Source organism: Diospyros lotus, chromosome 12 (assembly GCF_014633365.1).
Source record: "Diospyros lotus cultivar Yz01 chromosome 12, ASM1463336v1, whole genome shotgun sequence".
Taxonomy (NCBI): Eukaryota; Viridiplantae; Streptophyta; class Magnoliopsida; order Ericales; family Ebenaceae; genus Diospyros; species Diospyros lotus.
The window spans coordinates 3,969,065-3,991,416 of record NC_068349.1 but is presented as its reverse complement, the minus strand read 5'-3'; the positions used below and the strand labels follow the sequence as shown (position 1 = coordinate 3,991,416).

The 22,352-nt window shown below is 35.2% G+C and overlaps 2 protein-coding genes across 5 annotated transcripts in view; both read left to right on the top strand.

Annotated features, from left to right (window-relative positions):
• Window positions 1-22,352, top strand: part of LOC127786488 (autophagy-related protein 9) — a gene marked incomplete in the record, with an annotated part of 1,007,132 nt that overhangs the window by 31,068 nt on the left and 953,712 nt on the right.
• On the top strand, window positions 5,718-9,755 carry LOC127786490 (protein FAR1-RELATED SEQUENCE 4-like). 4 transcript variants are annotated; one of them, XM_052313920.1, is made up of 5 exons: window positions 5,718-6,080; window positions 6,220-6,598; window positions 6,863-9,009; window positions 9,112-9,183; window positions 9,283-9,755. In XM_052313920.1, exons 2-5 carry the CDS (start codon window positions 6,559-6,561, stop codon window positions 9,448-9,450), a joined length of 2,427 nt encoding a protein of 808 aa, XP_052169880.1. In that variant the 5' UTR covers window positions 5,718-6,080; window positions 6,220-6,558; the 3' UTR covers window positions 9,451-9,755. The 4 variants fall into 4 exon arrangements, with proteins under 4 accessions (XP_052169880.1, XP_052169879.1, XP_052169882.1 ...); XM_052313919.1 differs by having other exon boundaries at window positions 9,112-9,186; XM_052313922.1 differs by having other exon boundaries at window positions 9,112-9,215; window positions 9,311-9,755.

The following is a 22,352-nucleotide window of genomic DNA, read 5'->3' as shown; positions in this document are numbered from 1 at the left end:
TCGGAAACGCATTTCCGGTGATTGCTGCCCAACAGGCAACAATAGAGGCAAATCCTTAAAAATTGCTCTACCTCATTCTTTCCTTCTTCTTCTTCTTCTTCTTTCAGTTCGATCGCCTTCGGTCGTCGCCGCCATCTACTTCTTCTAGTTCGATCGCCATCGCTAGTCACCGTCGTTTTCTTCTTCCAGTTTGATCGCCCCTGCTGGTCGTCGCCGTCTGCTTTTTCCAGTTCATCACAGTAGGTTTTGTAGCCCTCGTATTGGGCTGCAAGCGAAAGCTCAAAACAGTTGCAGAGAGCTCTGCATTCTTCCTCTATTTTGGACGCTCTACTCCACATAATTGAATATCTTTAATGCCATGTCAGAAGTAACCTTCCTGGATGTCAGACTGAGAGAGCAAACCAAGACTTTAAAGTGTTAATAGCCACAAAATATATTAACCTATGAGTCATTATTTTAATTAGTAAGTGATAATATTTTTTAAAAATATTATTGATTATTGGTTGAATGTATTGTGAATTTTATGTTTCTTTTTGTTTGAATTTATATTTATTATTTATGTTTGAATATTTTTTTATATTAAAAATCATATTTATAAAAAAATTCTTATATTTTTTAAATTTACAGTTTACCCCGTGTTTCCGTTTCTTACTTTTTTAAAAAAATGCCATTTTTACGTTTCCGTTTTCTATCGGAAACGTTTCCCGTTTTCGTTTTCGTGCAACATAGCTCCCCATAAACCATACACATGATTGTGCACTCTAATTCACTAGCGTGTTTGAATGGGGATGGAATTCTAATTTTATGGAATTTTAATTTTTTGATTTCAAAATTTTTTTTTACCTTTTGAATTAAGATGGAATTTGAATTTCATGAAAAAAAAATTATTTGATTAAATTTTTTAAAATTTAAATAAAAAATGAATTATACCCTCATTTTCCACCCTAACAAATACACCCAAGTTTTGAAAAGCCACTAAAACATAGGTATCATGGACTTGAACAAGCACCATTATAAACAATCAAACGCAACAAGCACCACCATAAACAATCAAACACAAACACTAGCTCACTTAAGATACTAACATATAGAGTGTGTTTGATTGCATATATTTACTATAAAAAATATGTAATTATTACATATTTTCTATAAAAGCAATCAAACATTCTTAACTTTTTTATGGAAATTATGTGTATGGTACAAATATTTAGGAGACGTTTGATACAAGAGAAATTTTAAGATTCTCAAGAATGTTAAGTTAGGAATTTATATTCTCATGTTTGGTACAACTTTTTCATAAAAAGAATCATGGGAAATAGAATTCCCGAAAATAATTTTTAAGCAACTTTCCCATAAAATTTTTTTTATGAGGGGTGAAAATTCAAGTTTCCCATAAACTTGAAAATATTTTTAATAAAGGAAAAGACTAAAACACAATTTATCCTTTTACAACCCCATATAAGCATATTATATATATTAAATATATTATAATATATATTATAATATATTTATATTAAATATTATAAAATATTATATTATATATATACACACGCATATATATATATATACATAATGTGTAAAAAAATAGTATTTTTTTAATTTTCTAAAGATGTGGGTCTCAATATTTTATATAGTAAAAGAAATTTATTATTTTTAAATATGAAATCAAATAAGAGTAATTTTCAAAAAAAAACATGAATTTTCAATAATATTGCATTTAAACCAAACATAGGAACGTAGGGCCTGTTCTCTTTGCTGTTTTCAACCCGTTTTGAATTTTCAATTTTTCAAAACACTGAAAACGCGTTCTCTTTTCTATTTTCAAAAACGCATTTTCAAAAATAAGAAAAAAATTTGTAAAGAAAACCCAAAACAACATTTGTTGTTTTGGGTGTTTTCTGTTAAAACAAGCACCAAAATGGAAAACACGGAAAACGCACGCACAGGACCCCCCCACCCCAACCCTCCAATCTTGCATCTCTTCTCCATCTCTGTGTCTCTCTCCTCTCTTCTCTCTTTCTCTCAAGCTTCGCCCAAAGAACAGGCCCACCATCTCCGTTGCTGCCGAGTCACCATCAACCTCGCCTACCATCGCCAAAAGTCGCCGTCGACCGCTCCCCTCCCTCTGCCATTCGATCTCTCAACCGCCGTCGACCGCTCATCTCATGTCTCCTCTTTTCTTTCAACTGCCCCCCATCTCCGTCACAACCGTGAGCTACCATCGACCGTGCCCTCCATCTCCGTCACAACCGCGAGCCGCCATCGACCTCACCCGCCGCCGTCGACCACCCCCTGCCATTAAATCTTGTTGGTTCTATCATCTCTCATCTCTTCTCTCAATCGCCCTCTACCATTAGATCTAAGGAGATTTTGCTGTTGGATCTTGCTGGTTATTGGGTATGTTGGTCGACGGGGCCTTGTGTGTCGGGTGGCTGCATCTGATCGTCGGAAACCACCAGCCACGGTGGCCGGTGGCGATTGGCAGTGTCGAAGCTATAGGGCGCCAGGGGAGAAGAAGAATAGAGAAAAAGAGATGGAAGAAAAGAAAAAAAAAAAAAGAAAAAAATAATTAAAAAAATTTATTATTAAATTTTAAAAATAAAATTATATATTTATTTAAAATTTTAAAAATATAATATATCTATATTATAATTAAAAACATAAGATGGGATATATTATATTATTAAGTGTATAATTTAATATAAATTATTGTTAAGATGTATGTTAATAATTCATTAATTAAATTTATTATTTTATTTTAATAATAAAATTTTATTTAAAAGAGTTAATTTTATTATTTAATAATTAAATACATTGAATAAAATATCATAATAATAAAAAAGAAATAATTTTTCAAAATTTCAAAGTAAACGCATTTTCTAGTTTTCTGTTTTGTGAAATAGTTTTTTAAAATGACAAAAAAAACACGTTTTCAAAAATCTCAAAACTGATACTCAAAACACAAAACTAAAAATGAATTGAAAACTCAAAACTCAAACACAAAGAGAACACCACCTATTCTCAAAAAAGAATACTCAACATTCTTGAGAATGTTTAAATTTAACCAAACATAGAATTGCATAAATCCTGAAAATCAAAAATTTTCAAAAGTATTCTCAAAATTCATGAATTTCAAGAATTTAAAAATTTCTTCCATACCAAATGTGCCTTAAAGTTTCTTTCCATAAAATTCATTTTTTAAATAGGTAGGGTGGTTTTTGTTTTTTAGATAATCATTACTTATAATTAAATTTTAGGTAATGCAATCAAAGACACCCATAATGTTTTTCAATACGTTTTGACATATTTTTTTTGTTGGAACGGGATGTAAAATTATTTAAATATCTTATATTATGTATATTTTATGTATATAAGTGTATATATAGATGATGGAGGACGCATAATCAATTACGTATCCTGTTCTAGTGGAAAAACATACAAAGACATTCGAAAAAACATCCTCTTAAAAATAGATAAAAAAAAAAAAAAAAAGTAGCTCCTTGGATTGCAAAAACAATGGGAAGAAGGCACGAGAAGGAGCACCAGTTGGGCATAGCCCAAAAGCGAAGCTCAAACTGTGTAGATTATGTCAAATTATAGCCCATTTATATAGTAGATTTTTGGGAGCATTTAATGGTCTTGCTAGAAATTAATTAATCCTATAAAAACGTCATAAATAATTTATTCGTAATAAGGTAATTAAAGTAGTCATCGCAAAATATATTATTTTATTAATTAAGTTCCTCAAAATGGTATATCTCTTGGTAACTGGTTTATAATAATTTTTAAAATTTTCCTAAATTAGTAATGTCTGGTGAATTGTCAAAATCGCAGTGAATGCCCATAAAATTATTTTTTAATGTTTGTTAAAATGAAGGTAAGGTTAAAATATTTTTTAGATCAAGATACAAAATTGTCAAAATAAAGTTAAAAAGTATTTCAAGATTTTTATCAAATTATTTGTTATTTTTTTTTTAAATGCACTAGAGGACATATATGTCATTTTTTTTTCTTATTTGTAATATCCAATATATACTTATTTTGAGGAGAAAGAGATATACATACTTAAAAAATGTCAAATAAGAAGTCACTTGACTTCTTTTTCAAATGTCATTAGATAAGTTTAACAAATACATTGAAAATGACAAAAGTTTGAAATGTTTTTCATATCTTAGTTTTTTCGACCTATATTTTGATTAACAAACACTATCTTACATTAGACATGGCCAAAATTGAACCGGACCGGCGGTTCGAACCGGAACCGGACTGAACCGGCGAAATTTGGTCCGGTTCCAGTTCCGGTTCAAGGTTCCGGGGAACCGGAACCGCCGGTTCCGCGGAACCGGAACCGGAACCGCCGATTCCGGTTCCGCAGTTCCGGTTCCGCGGAACCGAAATAACCCCCCTCCCCCCGTGCAGCACCCCTCCCCCCGTGCAGCACCCCCCCAACGGTCCAATTCCAATTTTATTAATTTTTTTTTTTAATTTTATAATTCCTATCTATATATACCCCTCCCTCCCCCACTCATTTTTCACACTTTCTCTCTCTCTCTCTCTCTCTCTCTCAAGTCTCAAGCTATTATTCTCTCAATTTTGTCTCTCATTTAATATTTCAATTTCAATTTCTTCAATCTTCTCATTTTGTTATTTATCAATTTATTCAATTATATTGTTAATTATTTATTACTTGTTACCATATCCAAAATTGAATACAACAATATTTAAAAAAAATTAAAAAAATTCGGTTTGAACCGGAACCGGAATCGTTGACCGAACCGGCTCAAACCGTTGACCGAACCGGTCCAAACCGTTGACCGAACCGGAACCGGAACCGAACCGTCCCAAACCGCCCTTGGACGGTTCGGTTCAGGTTCAAAGATTTCTTGAACCGGAACCGGCGGTTCATGAACCGTGGCCATGTCTATCTTACATGATGCATTATAGGTAAAAAGAATGCCTTTTATATAGCCAAATTGAAGATTTAAGTAGTGTTTGTTAAAATAAGTAAGATAAGATTCTATCAAGATAATTTATTTGTAAAGTTTAAGATAAGTCATCCGAATAGGAGGAAGAGATAAATTTATCTTGGAAGTTCAAGATAAGAAATCATGTGATTTCTTTTTAAAAAATTTAATAAATATAATAAAAAATATTTTTGTTTAGAATACTTTTTAGATCCCATATTTTTTTTTGTCTATATCCTAATTAACAAACTCTAACTTAGAGGATAATTTTGTTCCTATGTCTTACTTTTTTATTGATAATTTAGGCCACCCTTATGCATTGTTCTGATATATAATTATAAATATTGTGAAATAAAATAAAATATAATAATACATAAACATCATTAAAAATTAAAAATGTCACGACTAAAGAATTTTAAACAAATCAAATCGATAGGATTTTACTAAGTATATATTCAACGTGACAGATAAATATATATAAATTGAATTAAATACTCAAGCATCTGAAATTAAATTAAATCGATAAACCCTAAAGAAGCAACGTTCATTCATTATTGGGTACAGCAGCCTCTCTGACGAGTTGCCCAAAATGGGCAAACGCACTCGCCATTGGGGGTTACAAAGCACGAAAAGAGTTTTGCTACTTTGGCAGACGACCTTACCGGAATCAATTTATCGCGATATTTTGATAATTAAAATATCGCGATAAATTGCAATTGAGCCACTGCATGATGATGAAAGACAAGCGCCAAATTTTGCACACAACCCACAGTGAAGAAATCGAAGCCTCCGTTGCTTTGTCTCTCCGTATAACCTAACTGTGTTTCTTCCTCCTCGTCGACAGCCACAACTCGCCACCATCGGCCACCTCCTGCCACCACCAGCCCACCTTTCTTCCTCCTCGCCGACAGCCACAACCCTCCACCACCGCTCACCTCCCGCCACCACCGGCCCACATTTATTCCTCCTCGCCGATAGCCACAACTCGCCACCACTGCCCACCTCCCGCCACCACCGGCGGCCACCCGCCACCCGCCACCTGCCACTGGGACAAGATCCAGATCTCAAAAAAAGGTGGAAGGAATCTCTTGCCGCCGGCGACAATGTCGGACCCAGGTAAGCTCGCTTCCTTTTTTTCCTACTATAATCCTCTATTTTATGTTCTTTTTGTTATACGCTTCGTCAGAATACAGAGAGTCCAATGAAGGAACAGAGTCCGATTCAATCTATTGACAATGTTGCGCCCGATTTTTAGCATGGGCATCAGAGAACGGCTAGGGCTAGGGTTTCAGTGAGCAGGGACGATTCGCGGGATCGAAAGTGGGTGCCTAGTGGAGATAGGAATTTTGGTAGTGATAATTTGGTGAGGAACTGGTTGATCGAAAGTGGGCGACTAGCCGGTACGCTCCTGTTTTTGAGATACACAAGGTGGATGATGAAGTTTTGCCAATGTTGACCTTGGAGGATCTCAAGGATATGGGTGTGGGGTATAAATGCTGTTGGGTCGAGGCGGAAAATGTATTCTGCAATTCAAAAGCTTGGCAAGGGCTATTCTTGAGATTTTGCATGGTGGTAGCAGCTCAAGATTGCAGCCATGGCAGAGATGGAACAAATGCATGTCTTGGATGGTTTAAGTACATTTTGTTTTCTTTAATACTACTAATAATTCATATGGTACTTAGTTTTGGAATTGAATTGTATCCTTGTTTTTTTCTCTCTCTGTTTCCTCTCACATATAAGTCTCACTTATTTGTGACATAAACATAAAAATTAGTGATGAAGGAGGCAAAATTTTATTGTTGTTTGGGTGATTGCAATTTTTTCAATTCAACGGTAGAATGCATCTTAGATTGAATTCTTGATTTGAAATTTAATAAACTGATGGATTTGTTTTTTAGGTCAATTTCTGTGTTCTGACGAAGAGAATGTAGTAGTTTCCGACGATGAGATTGAAGTAAGGGCGGACAATGAATGCACATCAGAGGCTAGTGAGATTGTGCCTACGGTTGGGATGAAGTTTAGGGATTATAATGAGATTTTTGAATTTTACAAGACATATGCTTATAATGTGGGTTTTCCTGTTAGAAAAAGAAATTCAAAAAAGAATGATGATGGGTCATTGAAATATGTGACATTTGCTTGCAGTCGGGAAGGCCGAAGAACTAGTGATACAAGCAGTTCTTTGAAGCCTCAACCAACCATTAAATCAGGGTGTTTAGCTAGGCTAACAGCTGCGACAGATGTGATGGGAACATGGCGTGTTACCAAAGTCATTCTGGAGCATAATCATAAACTAAGTCCTTCAAAATCCAGGTTGTATCGATGTAATCGACAATTGACTGAACAAGTGAAACGAAAGCTTGAAGTAAACGACATAGCTAGTATTCCGATGCACAAAAGTTACAATTCAGCTGTCGTTGAAGCGGATGGATATGAGAATCTATTATTTGTCAAAAATGACTGTAGAAACTACATTGACAAGGTTAGGCGATTAAGACTTGGGGAGGGAGATGCAGCTGCGATACAAGCCTATTTTTCAAAAATGCAAGCACAGTGTCCTGGTTTTTTCTTTAGTGTGGATTTGGACGATGAGTGTCGACTGAAGAACGTATTCTGGGTCGATAATAGATGTAGACAAGCATACAAGGAATTCGGCGATGTTGTCACATTCGATACTACGTACTTAACGAATAAATATGACACGCCGTTTGTCCTTTTTGTTGGTGTAAATCATCACGGACATTTGACGTTGCTTGGATGTGGTTTAGTATCTAGTGAGGATACCAAGACTTTTGTTTGGCTGTTTAGGACTTGGCTTGAGTGCATGGAGGGTCAGGCGCCCATTGGTATAATAACTGATCAGGATAGGGCTATGCAAAATGCCATTCAAATTGTTTTTCCGAACACGAGACATAGATGGTGTTTATGGCACATACTAAAAAAATTGCCTGAAAAATTTGGAGGCTACGCTCATAAGAGTTCAATACTCTCAGCTATACATGAAGTGGTCTACGAATCGCAAAGTCCGGAAGAATTCGAACGGGGTTGGAGTTTATTGATTGATATGTATACATTACATGACAATGATTGGTTGTCCGAGCTTTTCAGAGAAAGAGGTCGTTGGGTACCTTGTTTTTTGAGAACAAGTTTTTGGGCTGGAATGTCAACAACGCAGCGGAGTGAGAGTATGAATGCGTTTTTCGATGGATATGTCAACTCGAAAACCTCGTTGAAGCTATTTGTTGAACAGTATGAGCGGGCTTTGAGGTGTAAAGTTGAAAATGAGTTCCAGGCAGATTTTAAGTCGTATTCACAGATGGTACCATGTGCAACTAGGTATTGTATGGAGAAACAGTTCCAGGAGGTTTACACAATTTCAAAATTCAAAGAATTTCAAGAAGAGCTCACTGGAAAAATGTATTGTGATATTATCTCTACCGAGGTTGGCTATCTTGGAACTAGGTACGAAGTCCAAGAAGATATCATATTTAACGAAACAACGAAGAGAAAGAGATTTACAGTTATGTTTGAGGGAGAGAAGTGTCATATTGTTTGCAGTTGTCACTTGTTCGAGTTTCAAGGGATACTTTGCAAACATGCTCTATCAGTATTGATCCGAAACGATGTGAAATTGATTCCCGATAGTTATATCTTGAGAAGATGGAGGAAAGATGTGCGTAGAGCATACACAAGGGTCAAGATCAATTACAATGGTTGGGTTAACACTCCTGAGCAAGTAAGATACGATCAATTGCAAAGTTTATTTGCCAATGTGGCAAATTTGGTAGTAGATGATAAGGAACGCACCCGCGAGTTAATGGAGTTGCTTGAAAATCAAATGAACGACCTGACCATATCAAGACTGAGAACAACTTGTGGCAGTAATCTCCTTTCCCAAGGCAGTGTTCAGAGTGCCTCTGATTGTGGCAAAGTTGCCAGGACATCATCTGGTCTCATTTTGGATCCGCATTGCACGAAAACAAAGGGAGCTCTTAGAAAACTTCATCAAAAGGGGCCAATGGAAACAAGTACCAAGAAACATAAGGTATGTTTATAACTCTATTTTAGTTATCTATTATCTACTGGTAGTATCAAATGTTCGCATATAATGACTGATATTGTTTTTTTTCCACATGTCACTTTGTAGTCAAGCAAAGGAAAACGCCCAATGGAAAATAATGCACAACCTGGTCAAGTCCTAATACAAGCAGCACAAGAAGTAGTAAATCTCGTGCTAAAATTTCTTAGACCGTATACTTCTACATTATACTTTGTTATTTTTTTGTAGTTAAACTAAAATTTTTTATCCTCTTTACAGGGTGCTCACTATCAACCTTGGAATGCAGTTTATGGAGTGAATTGGGTACCGACTTATCAAGTGAGTCAACCATTGATGCCAACCTATGTACCACATCGACGTCCTGAGGAAGACGAGGTGAGGATAGAGCTGATGAACACCGGTTTGCTCAAAGAGAGGCCGCCTTGACTAAATTCTGTCAGAAGAGGAAGGAAAGCGGTTTGTGCTTTAATCGTATTTATTGTTTTTGCTTTTGCTTTGTGGTTAAGACTGATAGTCTATACTGGATTATCTTAATTCCTAATTAATTTTGCAAATTTGGGGAAAAATTCGGATGGCCTAGATGTGCCCCTTAGCAATTTAAGATGTTCTTGTGACAACAGTTCATGGACAATGTTTAGTTGCTTGCCTTTTTCGGTTTGTGCTATTTGCTATGCGCTTCTAAAATTAGTATTCAACACTGACATTTTGAATGACAATGGAACGAACTATAATCTGTTTTGTTCTACTATTTCCTTTTGGTAGTCTTCCTGTAAAAGTGATGGGGTTAATGTTTTATGGGCATTTTGTAATTACTGTTTATTGGCTAATTGTTTAGGTCGAGTTGGTAGGACTAATCTCTTATTTGGCTTGCTACCCCGCAATTTGAGTGGGGAATTTTACGTAGAATTAGTGGATTAAGTATGTTTATTCTTTTCCATGGTCTGGGAGATCTAATCAATTTTTTAAGGCGATCCAAGGGAAGAATGCTCGTGAAGCAGTGAAATCAAATTTGTAAAATGGGCTGCTTTGAAGAAACTATTCTATTTCTTTGTTAATTATATGTATTCCATTCAAATGTTACTTGGTCTTGTAAGCTACTTGAAGGATGGATGTTTCTTATTTAACTTTCCGAGAAAGTTGCTGTCCACTTTTTTTGGCAATTTCTTAACTTGTTAATGCGATGCATGTTAGAAGTTAATTGTCAAGCAAGCTTGCTGTTGATGACTGCTTGCATCTTCTGTTATTCTATTATTTCTTTGAGCTTGAGTATTCTTGCGTGCATCTTCTGTTATTCTGTTATTTCTTTGAGCTTGAGCATTCTGAACACGGGTCCAGAAAATGGTGTTGTCCTCCATTTGAAATTGTGAGTGGATAAAAAATTGATTGAACTGAAATAGAACAGCTTTTTTAATTTTTACCAAGTTAAAATAGAGAACCTTTTCATCTATGCAACATAACAGGCTGGAGATTACAAATAACAAGCTGCCATTGTTGTACGGACATCGTGTAACATTGAAAGAATGGGAATTCTGACATATTACATACACGCATAATGAAAGTTTCACGGCATACAAGTGACTATGATGATTGGAATTGATGCAGGAATTTTGTATACAGGTCTAATGTCATCCGTTTAAATACAAATACATTACATCAATTCACAACACAACTACAACTAAAATTCCTCCTAACTATAACTTTACAACTTGTTTTTTCCCTTATACACAGTTCCATTACCCTTTCGAATCATTAAAGGATATCTCTACGTTGTCTTCATCACTTATTTGTGCACACATTTTTAATAGTCGAGCCAAATCTTCGAGCCACATCCACTGAATTCCCTTTCGTCCCATTTAAAAAATCCACAACTCTTGTCACATAAGAAGAACAACCTTCCTCGGTTTGATGACATCTTTTCCGTCTCCAGCCTTCTTACATCCTTATACAGTCTGGGCAACGCCATTTTTTTAGGCAGTCATCCAATCAGTGTCTCGATTGTCTACAATTGTGGCATAATTTGTAGTTTTTTTCATCATTATAATTTATGTTGTTTAAAAAGGTAAACGGTATTAATTTGAATGCAAATAATATTGACGAAAAGTAATCAAACTTCATAACCCCGCAAGCAAAACAGGTAAGAATAAACAGATATTATACATATATATATATTTATATATAAAGAGAGAGAGAGAGAGAGAAAAGAGTCATGGGCTCCTCCAAATATTCTTGCACCTGAAGATTCTCATTTCTCCAAGTCTCTGTAATAATTAAATATTCAATCCAAAGCTGATTTCAAAATATAATAAGAATGTTATTATAGGATGTCAACAAACCCTATTTTACAAACAGAAACAATTGAAATTAGGAAACAAACTAATCAAGAAATGGAATAGGATTCCAATCTGCTACTTTCTAAATTTGTCCCTTCAGTAGAACTTCTTAAAATTAATTCATGTTGCAAGAAAAGCAAGAATTGAATAGATGTGCATCATCAAAATGATACGATTGACAGGAATTAAAGACTGCCCATCCTTGGCAAAAGAAAATATCATAAGGAGAAAACTATCATAATAAGTAAAATATTGCCAATAAGACAAATGAAGTACGGAATTAGAAGCAGTGAAAATGCTGAAAGAAGACTAGGCCATTAAGTATGAGTCTAGAAGTAGCAAAAAAGTTCAAAAAGATTTCACTGCTGAAAGAAGACTAGGCCATTAAGTATGAGTCTAGAAGTAGCAAAAAAGTTCAAAAAGATTTCACTGCTGAAAGAAGACTAGGCCATTAAGTATGAGTCTAGAAGTAGCAAAAAAGTTCAAAAAGATTAGGTCTAATGCTTCATATTGCATTGTTAACCATTAACTTTATCTAAAAGAAAAAACTGTTAAACAGGGGGGTAACTCTATCTTCCCCCTCATGCGACACAAAGCAAACACACGGCAACTATTTAAATATTATGTAGCCAATGAGATTTTAACCAAGAACATTGTTTACTTTGACACCAAGTACCTTTATCTTTTACTGTCAATAGATCTGAAATCAGAGGTTTGAATTTGGATTTAAGAAACAACGTCCTGATATAGGAACATGAATCCTAGAAACATCTACGATACGACCATGCTTTGACATAATCTTCTCAGGTTCTAGGTTCATCATCTACGGTATGATAGGATAGCGAATACATCTGTTGATTTAGCTATTCTGAGGGACAATTGCAATTATAAGCAGCAGATCATCAAACTAATTTTATACTATGTATACCTAAAATACTAAAAGCAATAGTCCATGCATATTTCCCTGTTTACTATGCAATGTCCCTACATGTTACCTGACCCATTTATTCGATTATGTTCATATCCCACCTTCAACCCACAGTAGATATATGCATATTATCACCTGTAAATAGAGGGCATCCTCAGTGCACAAAGCTTCCCGCTTTGCAAGAATTGGGAAGGGGTCACCCTCGTATGCAAACTTACTTTTGTTTTGCAAAGAGGTTATTTCCACAACCCGCCACCACTAGGTGATTTTCGAGTCACGAAGTAGCAACCTCATCATTGCCACCAAAACTCCTTACTTATACACCTATGGTAATAAAATAGTCAGTTTAGATGTAAACTTTAAAAAGTGTTCTTGCACAATATAAAATATGAGTCATGCTACATGTACATTATTTTTGTACATCTTGGGCTACACAAAGTGTATCAATGACAAAAATACCCTTCGTCTCTCCATGCTCCTCAGAAGGATATTTTTGTCATTGATACACCTTTGTGTAGCCCAAGGTATACACAAAGGTGTACCAATAGCATTTTCCATAAAATATAATGTGATAAACTAGTAGGTTATTCTACACAACTATAAGGTTATGCAGTAGATTAGAGGTCGGATCAGAGATTCAAAGACCGAACAAAATGCCGCTCAATTGCGGATCAGCGGAAATCAAATCTAAGTAAATGTTTGGCTACTAGAGGATATACTTACAGCAACTCGTTGGATCCAAAATGTTTGCCTGCGAGGAACGGCAGTGGGCGGCACGAGGAACGGCGGTGCTCTTCTTCTGCGGAGACAGAGACAGAGAGAGAGAGAGGCGGTGGCGTTAAGTGGGCGGCACGCGGAACGACGACTGAAAATCGGCGACGGAATATGTTTTTTTTTGTTCCCTAACCCTTGGCTTTCTCTCTCCACGAATGAGGAAGGAAAGTTGGGCGACTGGTCACGACAAACGGCGACTGAAAATCGGCGACTCCAGTTGCAAGAACGCCGCCACCCCCCTCGCAATGACCGCCAAACCACGTGAGAGTATGAAGCTGTGTTTGAAAATCGGCGAGCTTGGCAATGTGACTAGGCCATTGGGTATCTGGTTAATTTTGCGGATTATGATATATGAACTAACGGCTAGACAAACAGGTGGACAACACTAAATTATCACGATATTTTAAAATCAAATTATCGCGATAATTTGAAAGTAAAATAATTTGAATCCCTGCCCACTTATTCCCCCTCTCTCTTTCTCTCTCTCTCTTTCTGAATGACCCAGTTTGTTCCTCTCACTCTCCCCACTGAAAATCTCTCTCTGTATCTCCACCGCTTGAAAACCTCTGGCGTGATGTTGCAGTACTGTCGCCGTCGGTCCTCACTAGCAAGATGGTGTCTCTCTTCTCGTTTTCACTAGTGTCTGCTACGCTCCTTCTAACGGAAACGCCCCAGAATTTGGAGAAGTCGAAGGTTCGAAAGCGATTTCGATTTCTAACGTCTCTTGCGTTCAAACGCTTCCTGGTAAATTTTCCAGGAAAATTTTCAAGTCCAGAGAAGAAAAAGCAAGGGATGAGGAAGATTTACTCGTGATTAACTTGAAAAATGTTTTTTTTTTTTAAGTTTGAAAGAGACACAAAGCAATTGCAGGCAATAAGTTGCCATTGAATGCAGTTAAGTAGGTAAAATCCAAAGTATCCAGTGACAAAAAACGACGAACAGGAGCACATCACAAAATTAGCCTTAGAAAATTCCCATACAATAAAAACGCAATAGGACAGATAAAAGATGGCATAAAACAGATCAACTTGAAAAATGTTGTTCCTAGAGTCGAACAACCTTGAAATTCCACCGAGGAACATAGTTTCGCAATATCGAATTCATAATCGATGTTAGAACAGAAGCCAAAGTTGTTTGCAGATGGATCTAATTTTGCTTGTTCTGAGCATCTCCGTCTCAGAAAATTTATCAGGTTACTCTACATTTTTTGATCTCTAGTTGAAAATATTTTAGGGAAGCTCAGAATCGATAATGTGCGATTCTGGAAGCAAGTTTTCAGAACGATTAACAGTATACAAAAATGCTACGAATTAAATATTTCAATGGATGCCATAAATTGAATATTTCAATGGGTTTATTTGGGTTGTTCTTGTGCTGCTGCTGTTGATGATGATGGATGGATGGCTCATTTTAATCTTTTTTTTTTTTAATGAGGAGTTTATTATATAAGTTGTATATAAAATCTCTATGAAAGTTAAAAATACTAAGTTTTATCAAGATGTATTCATACTAAGTTGTATATAAAATCGCTGCAACGGCGACGAACAGCAGGAAACAATGAACAAGGATAGGAGAGAAGAAGCCGCAGAAGAGAGAGAGAGAGAGAAGGAGAGGGAGACATCGGTGGTGGCTGGAATGGCAGAGGTCGACAGTGATGGAGGCTGCAACAGAGGCGAACGGCGATAAGAACCGTTGATGGCGGAGGCTTCAACGATGGCAAATGTGATGGAGGCAGCGACGAATACGACTGCATCGAAGGCGAAGGGTGACCATAAGAAGCATAGCAGATGAGAGAGAGGGTGGAAAGAAAAATAAAGAGAGAGAGAGAGAAGAAACTGGGGCGGGCAAAGATGGATGACAGAACGCAGTAGAGGAGAGAAAGAGAGAGAGAAAGTAGTTGAGGAAGAAGAACTTGAGCATTCAATTTGAGTTGAAAAAATAAGGGTATATTTGTAATTTAAATTGAGGATACATATGTAATTTTGTTGCAGTTGTCCATCCGTTTGTCTACTCGTTAGTTCGTGTAGCATAATCCTAATTTTGCAGGGGTGAAGGGGTATTTTGTCAAAGCATTGTTGTTTCGGTAAGCTTGTCGGTAAGGCAATCGGGCAAAGTAGCAAAATCCGCACGAAAATACGCAGATGCATTCGGTCTCCGGCTAAGATGGGTCGAGTGGGACAAATGTGATCAGGTGGCCCCCGTAATTTTTTCAACTAGTTATACTACAGGGCCAGAAAGCCTCACCGAAAGGCTTACATAATAAGGTCGAAAAAATCAAAATACCTTCGCCCAAAATATAAATTTGCAAGGGATGCCACTGCCCACTGCGCAGCCTTCGCCTCTCTCTTCTCTCCTTTCTCTCATGGTCGCGCGACCGCTGACGCTGCCATCACCTCGCCTCGTCTCGTCGCCTCATCGACCATCGGAGGATGCAACAACAATCGGCCAGGCAATGGCAACAAGGCAAGGCGCAACAGTAATGGCGGCGAGGCGAGGCGCAACAACGTCGGCGGTCGCACGGCCATGGGAAAAGGGAGAGAAGAGAGTAACGAAGGCTGGAGAGGGCATTTGGGTCTTTTCAACCCTATTCGGTAAGCCCGTCGATAACTCCCTCGAACAAAGTAATGTTTTCCTTTTTCGACACTGCAGCTCACAATTTGACGGGTCAAACACCGTAAATCTGTCAGAACATATTTCTTCTTGTCTTGTTGCGGCTCGAACAGGTATAACTGTAACCAATTAGAAATAGACACAGCATCACTAGAGACATAATCAGTGAAATAAATGAGCAAGCTTTCATGCAAATTAAGATTATGCGATGTTTTTATACGAATAAAAGTAATTATAAAGATATTATATTTATATATTTAAAATTAGATAAAGTAGAGCACTTGCTTGAGTTGTGAGAATAACGAGAAGGAGGCAAGGGAAGGAATACGCGTCAGGGTTGGCCATAGGTTAAGGTCAAGAGTCATTCTATAGGGCCCGACGGGCTTACTGAATGCCTTACAGAAAAGGGGCGAAAAGATGAAATTGTCCCCGCCCACTTCGCAAATTTGCAAAGTGGGCCATTATTGCTCTCTCCCTACTCGCTCGTCTCCCTTCCATGGTCGCCACTACCCTTGCCTCGTCGTCGCGCCTCACTGCCATGCCGCCATCGCCTACCCGAGACGAGGCGAGGGCAGTGAGGCGACAACGACATGGCAGCGAGGCAAGGGTAGCAACGAGGCAGCAGTCATGGAATGGAGACGAACGAGCAGGGAAAGAGCGACAGTGGCCTACTTTGTAAAGTGGGCAGGGATAATTTCGTCTTTTTGCCCCATTTCAGTAACTCGATCGGTAAGCCTATCAGGCTCTTTAGACTTTTCCTAAGGTCAAGGTGTTAGATTATGCGAGAGACTAACAGCTCTAGCTCTGGCCTATTTATAGAGTAGAGTTTTGAAACATTTAATGGTCATACTGGGCTATATTTGTCATAAAATTATCTAATTATGTAAATATAATAAATGATTATATTCTTAATAAGATAAGTAAAATATAAATGATTTAGTGAGCATGGTAAATTGTATATATATTATTTTTGTTATCGCTGGGATACAACAATGAATTTAGTTGAAGGAAAACGTCGTTGTCAAGTTGTCTAAATTTATAAATAATAATAATAATAATAATAATAATAATAATAATAAGAGAGCACACGAAAATCCCCATGCAAACATTTCGATACTTATTTCAGACACTAAGTATGATGAAAAAAGTTGTATTGAAACTAGTATCAGATACATTTTACCTTTTCAAGAATGAATGCCTACTTATTTATAAAGAAATATTAAGTGATCTAAAGTATAATAGAATTAGGATTCTTGTAGATAATACTTATCTTGATTAATCATAATTTGGCTAAGATTAGAATTATTATAGATGGCATATATTTTTTATAGATAATGTTTATTTTGATATTTTAAAATTATTTTAAAATTAGAATTTTTTATGAATAATTAATTATCTTTCTAAATAAATTTTCGAATATCAGAATAATATTGTTTGCGCATTTGTGTGGGACCCTCCGCATACAATATATTTATGCCTTTTAGCTCAAAATATCATTTTGGGCTCTTGAACTTTTAATAGATTTTGACTTATGACACAATAATTTTAAAATTATAATTTTAAATATTTTTAAAAATTAAAAAATTTCAATCTCTGCCAATTGACATCGTTGTTGCTGTCTCACTCCGTCTCTCACAAGCCATTGTTTGTCTGCTGACTCTCTTTCCGACTCTCTTTATCCTTCACATGGTGAAATAAAAAAAATATTAAAAAAAATTATAATTTTTTAAGTGCCAACCAAACATTAGAAATGATTTTTTTATAACATTTTCAATTTATAACTAAACAATAAAAAACAAATTTCAGGATAACATTTTCTCCCAAACAAACATAGTCTAAATTGCTAACATTTATTGTTATCCTAATTATAGAAGATGAACTTTGGTGCAATGATAAGGTTGGCTATTGTGATATGAAAATTACAAGTTCTAAGTGAAAAAATTGTCTCTTTACTGAACAAAGTATAATTGTGTACATTTAACCTTTCTCAAAACTAATATTGTCAGTGTTTAGAAAATAAAATATAAATATATATGCATTTGGTATAACAAATAATTTTAAAATTTATTTTTATCTATACAGCTTTATCTACCCTACTCCCCTTCTCTTCAGTTTATAGTAAAATTTCTAAAACTAACATTACAAAACAAATGCAATAATTAATCATTTATTCTATTCTATAAATAATGATAGCCATCATATTTTACCCTTAAACTTTTACGTTTTTTATTTGTAGAATCGTAAACTTTTTGTAATTTCAAATGTGTTATTGAACTGTATAAAATCACTTAATTTAATACCTGATTAGCAAGTGATACGCACACGTGTTGACTTGACAATTTTTCGACATCTTTTCAACTCCCCATCTTCTTTCTCCTACGTCTTATCTCTCTCCAACCACTTTTTAGAGATTGATATCATTGATGTGCCAATTTTGCTCTTCGCCACATTTTGATTCGTTAACATTTTATGTGTCGTCGATGAGTTCCAACTTCATACATTTTATGTGTCGTCGATGAGTTCCAACTTCATCTCATCTCACTCAAACAATTTCTTCCATATGTTGGTTTCTCTGACTTGAGTGAACCTCCATGGATTCATGCCTCTCGAGCTGTTGGTGCGATTTTCCATTGATTGATCCAAGTCTCTCAATCATTTGATGGTGGCGGCTTCGTGAGATTAGGTGATGAGGAAGTAGAGTAGGGATTTGCTATTGAAACTGTCGAAGAATACATGTATGTACTCGTAGGCAACCTATCCAAGGTTGTTCTTGTGTAGCTGATTAGTGGTTAATTTTATAAAAAAATTGTTATAATTATACCCTTCTTTTGATCTTAAAAATGGTTTAAATTAGATATTAATATATATTTTATGGTTATATGCAAATTTAAATTGAAAGATGAATGAAATGAAGTTCTAAAGTAAATAATAATAATATATAAAATTATATATAATACATATATATCATTATATGCATGCATGTAATATATATATATATAATATAATCTAATATATATATATGTGCCATGTGTAATACATATATATAATATATAATTTATTAATAACATTAAATTATTTTTATTTTTTTTAGGCATGAAGAATTCAAGCCCATGAAGACTTAAAGTCCATGAAGAATTCAAATCCATGAAGAAATCAAGTCCATGAAGAAATCAAACCCATGAAAAATTAAAGTCCATGAAGAATTCAAGACCATGAAGAATTAAGGCCCAATTTGAGCAACCCATGGAAGATATTATTTGGAGAAGGCCCAAGGATTATTTTTAATCCTAATAAAGATTAAAAACCAATTTATAGAAATCTATTTTTATTTGTTATGTGAGAGCTTTATTAGGTGTGTTTTTTAGCTAAAATCCATTTAACTATTAGGTGGATATTATAGCTAAAATCCATTTAACTTTATGAGTGCTTTATTAGGTATGTATTTTAGCTAAAATCCATTTAATATTAGGTGTGTATTATAGCTAAAATCCATTTAACTTTAAGTGTGTGAGTGCCCATTAGATATAATTATGTCTAGTTGAATAATTAAAATTGTGTGGTTTGTATTGCATCTTGTGGCCTATAAATAGATCACTTGATTGCATTTGTAAGTGTGATTATTATTTTTGAGTAAAAGTTTAGTTGTTTCCTTATAATTCTCTCTTTGAGAATTGTTCTTGTTCTTTCTCATTTTCTTTAGTACTTTCTCTTATAATCTTACTTTTTTTTTCTTTCTTCTTTTAAATTCTTATGTCATTTATTATTACTTTATTATTCACCGCCTAAATGGCCGGTTAATTTGTGCCTTTAAATTTCTGTAATTTTAATTCTTGTCATTTAATTATTCACCGCCTAAATGGCCGGTTAGTTTATGCCTTTAAATTTCTACAATTTTAATTCTTGTCATTTAATTATCCACCGCCTAAATGGCCTGTTAGTTTATGCCTTTAAATTTCTTGTCATTTAAATTCTGTTATTTAAATTACGTCATTTAAATTTCTGTCAATTAACTTTCAAATAAAAATGAGTAGTTAAATCTAATCTTGGGTTAAGGCAAGGACAGTGTCCAACGCCAATGATTCCCAAAGAAAGCTGCGCTTTAAATAAGTAACATTAATTTAAATTTCAGTATGAGTGTGTATTAATTATTAAAAAATCACTAGGTTTGGATTAGAGCGTAAGCCTAACTTAGAGCTTTCATGCCATGTATGAGAGTTACTAGAACTGGAAACGCTATCATACCTAAACCCAGATGATTAATTTAGTTGTTTTGTGTATTAATTGCAATTGGATTTATGGTGGTTGCTTAAATTAGAATCTCGCATATCATGTATGGGGATTGCTTAACCTAGAACTATCATCATCTCTAATTGCATTTAATAACAAACCCTCATATCTGAAATTAAATTAATGTTGCTAATTTTTTATGCTAAAATTTGGGAATCAACGGGTTGGTACTGAAATTGTCTTAACTCAAGCACTATCCAAATTCATATTTTTACGTTTAATGTTTATTTCAATTTCTGCCTTACTTTATTTTCTAGTATCTGTTGTCTAAAAAAAACTCATAAAAAAACCTTGTTGCCAATTTGTCCAAATGCGTGTGCGTGTGTGTGACATTCTTTTTCTTTTGCCATAAATAAATCTCTCAGTGGACGACCTGGATTCATCTAGAAAATATAAATTTAAATTTGGACTACAACTGCACTCGTACACTGGCGAGTATAAACCTCTCACTAAAATAAAAAAAAATATAAAAGTTTTATTATGATTTGTTCTTATTATGTTTTAATTGCAGGGTGAGAGTGCAGTCAAATTTTGGCGCCGTTGCCGGGGAGATTAAGACAAAAACAAAAATAAAAAAATAAAAAATAATAAAAGAATAAGCATCTCTTGATAAAATCGGTAACTCTATTTCTCTTTTACTTTATTTTTGTTTGTGCATTGTATATGAGATTGAGATCAGGTAGAATTTTGAAACAGTATTTTCATATCATTCTGAGTCTTTACCTGCAATTGGATTGTCAACTTTACACTCATGTTTCAAAATTACTACAATCTGTCTGCTCAAGATACTTATCATGATGAAAATTATCATTTTGAATCTGATTTGTCTAGACCTCTTAAGGATTATCTATACCCTCTTAGGCAAACCACTTTTGATTTGCAACCAGACACTACCCATTTGTTACCCACTTACCATGAAATTGAGGTTTGGTGTGCTGTGTGTGAGACTTCAGCTCATTTAACGGATGACTGCCCTATAATACTTGCTTTTAAGGAGGTATTGTATGGTCAATCCAGTTACACACACACACACAACTATGAGGGAATGTATTACCAGAACCATGAGGAAAACTACCATTCGGGCTTTGATGCATATCACCTTAATTCACATTTTCATCCAAATTTCTCATGGGAAAATGATTTTGTAGCCCAACCACATGAGCACTTCCTTTCCCAGCCTCAATCATTTCAAACGAATGAAGGGTCTACATTCGATGCATATCAACCCCCTCATGGGAGTTCATTAGAAGATACCTTCAATCTATTTATGCAAGGCCAAATGGAAATTTTTACACAAATGTCCAAATGTCAAGAACATACCATTAGAGTTACAGAGGACATTAGGAACCAATTGACACAGCTAACACAGACTTTGAGCATGTCAGAGCCTGTCCATCCCAACTCACTCCAAATCCCATTAATAAAACCCATCATCAAAAGTGAAAGTCAGGAGCAGGACATAGGAGTGACTGTCTTAAGGAATGGAGAAATAATTGAGAAACTTGATGACTCTAGGACAATACACCCTTTGGTGCAAGAAGAGAGAGTGGTTGATCACAGTGAGGTAGATGTCAATGAAGCCTTGGAGGAAGAAAAAGACCAAAATGATGTAAGAAAAGAAGAAACCTGGGAGGAAGAAGAGGATAAAATTCGAGAGCCAAAATGTGAAAAAATCATAAGTTTATCCACATTTACCCCTCAATTTCTATCTTTTAGGTTAGTCGATATTATTGAGGATCAAATTAAACCAAACACGTGTGAGATGTTTGTGCAAATTAATGTGCCATACGCGGATATAATAAAACCAACACCTCCGGACGATATATTTTCAAAATATATATGTGCATTCATGAGAAAAATCAATTTATATAATTTTGAAAATAACTTTAAAAGTGGTGTAGTGAATGGGAGATATTATACGATTAGGTGGGCAATCACTCATTTGATCCTTAATTGGAAGAAAAAAAAAATTCTAAAAAAATAAAAAATAAAAATATAATAAAATAATTTTATATATACATATAAGTTGTTCATTTTCTGCATTACTTAACTAGTGTTTCTCTATGTGCAGTCTAAATAAAATTTCTCCATACGAGTTTATGTATTGAAGACCGCCAGGTATGCCTATCTTCTATCCTTTTATTGCCAATTGAGGACAATGCGCAATTTAAGTTGGGGGGTAAGGTGTCTACAAAATTTTACCTAAAAAAAATAAATAAAAATTAAAACAAAATTAATTAAAAAAAATTAAATTGAGAGAGACATAATTGACGCTGGTGGTAGCCATCTTTTCTTGGGCAGTGCAATCACACTGCCCTATAAAGAAAGAAGGCACACTGCCAAATGTTGAAAACAGAGGCGCCGAGCGTTGAAAAAAAAAAAGGCACACTGCCAAATGT

Excerpts from the sequence above, each read along its gene's own strand:
- LOC127786490 (XM_052313919.1), top strand. The coding sequence starts at position 6,559 with ATGGCAGAGATGGAACAAATGCATGTCTTGGATGGTTTAA. Across the intron at positions 6,599-6,862 it reads GCATGTCTTGGATGGTTTAA|GTCAATTTCTGTGTTCTGAC; the intron begins GTACATTTTGTT and ends TTTGTTTTTTAG. Across the intron at positions 9,187-9,282 it reads TACAAGCAGCACAAGAAGTA|GGTGCTCACTATCAACCTTG; the intron begins GTAAATCTCGTG and ends TCCTCTTTACAG.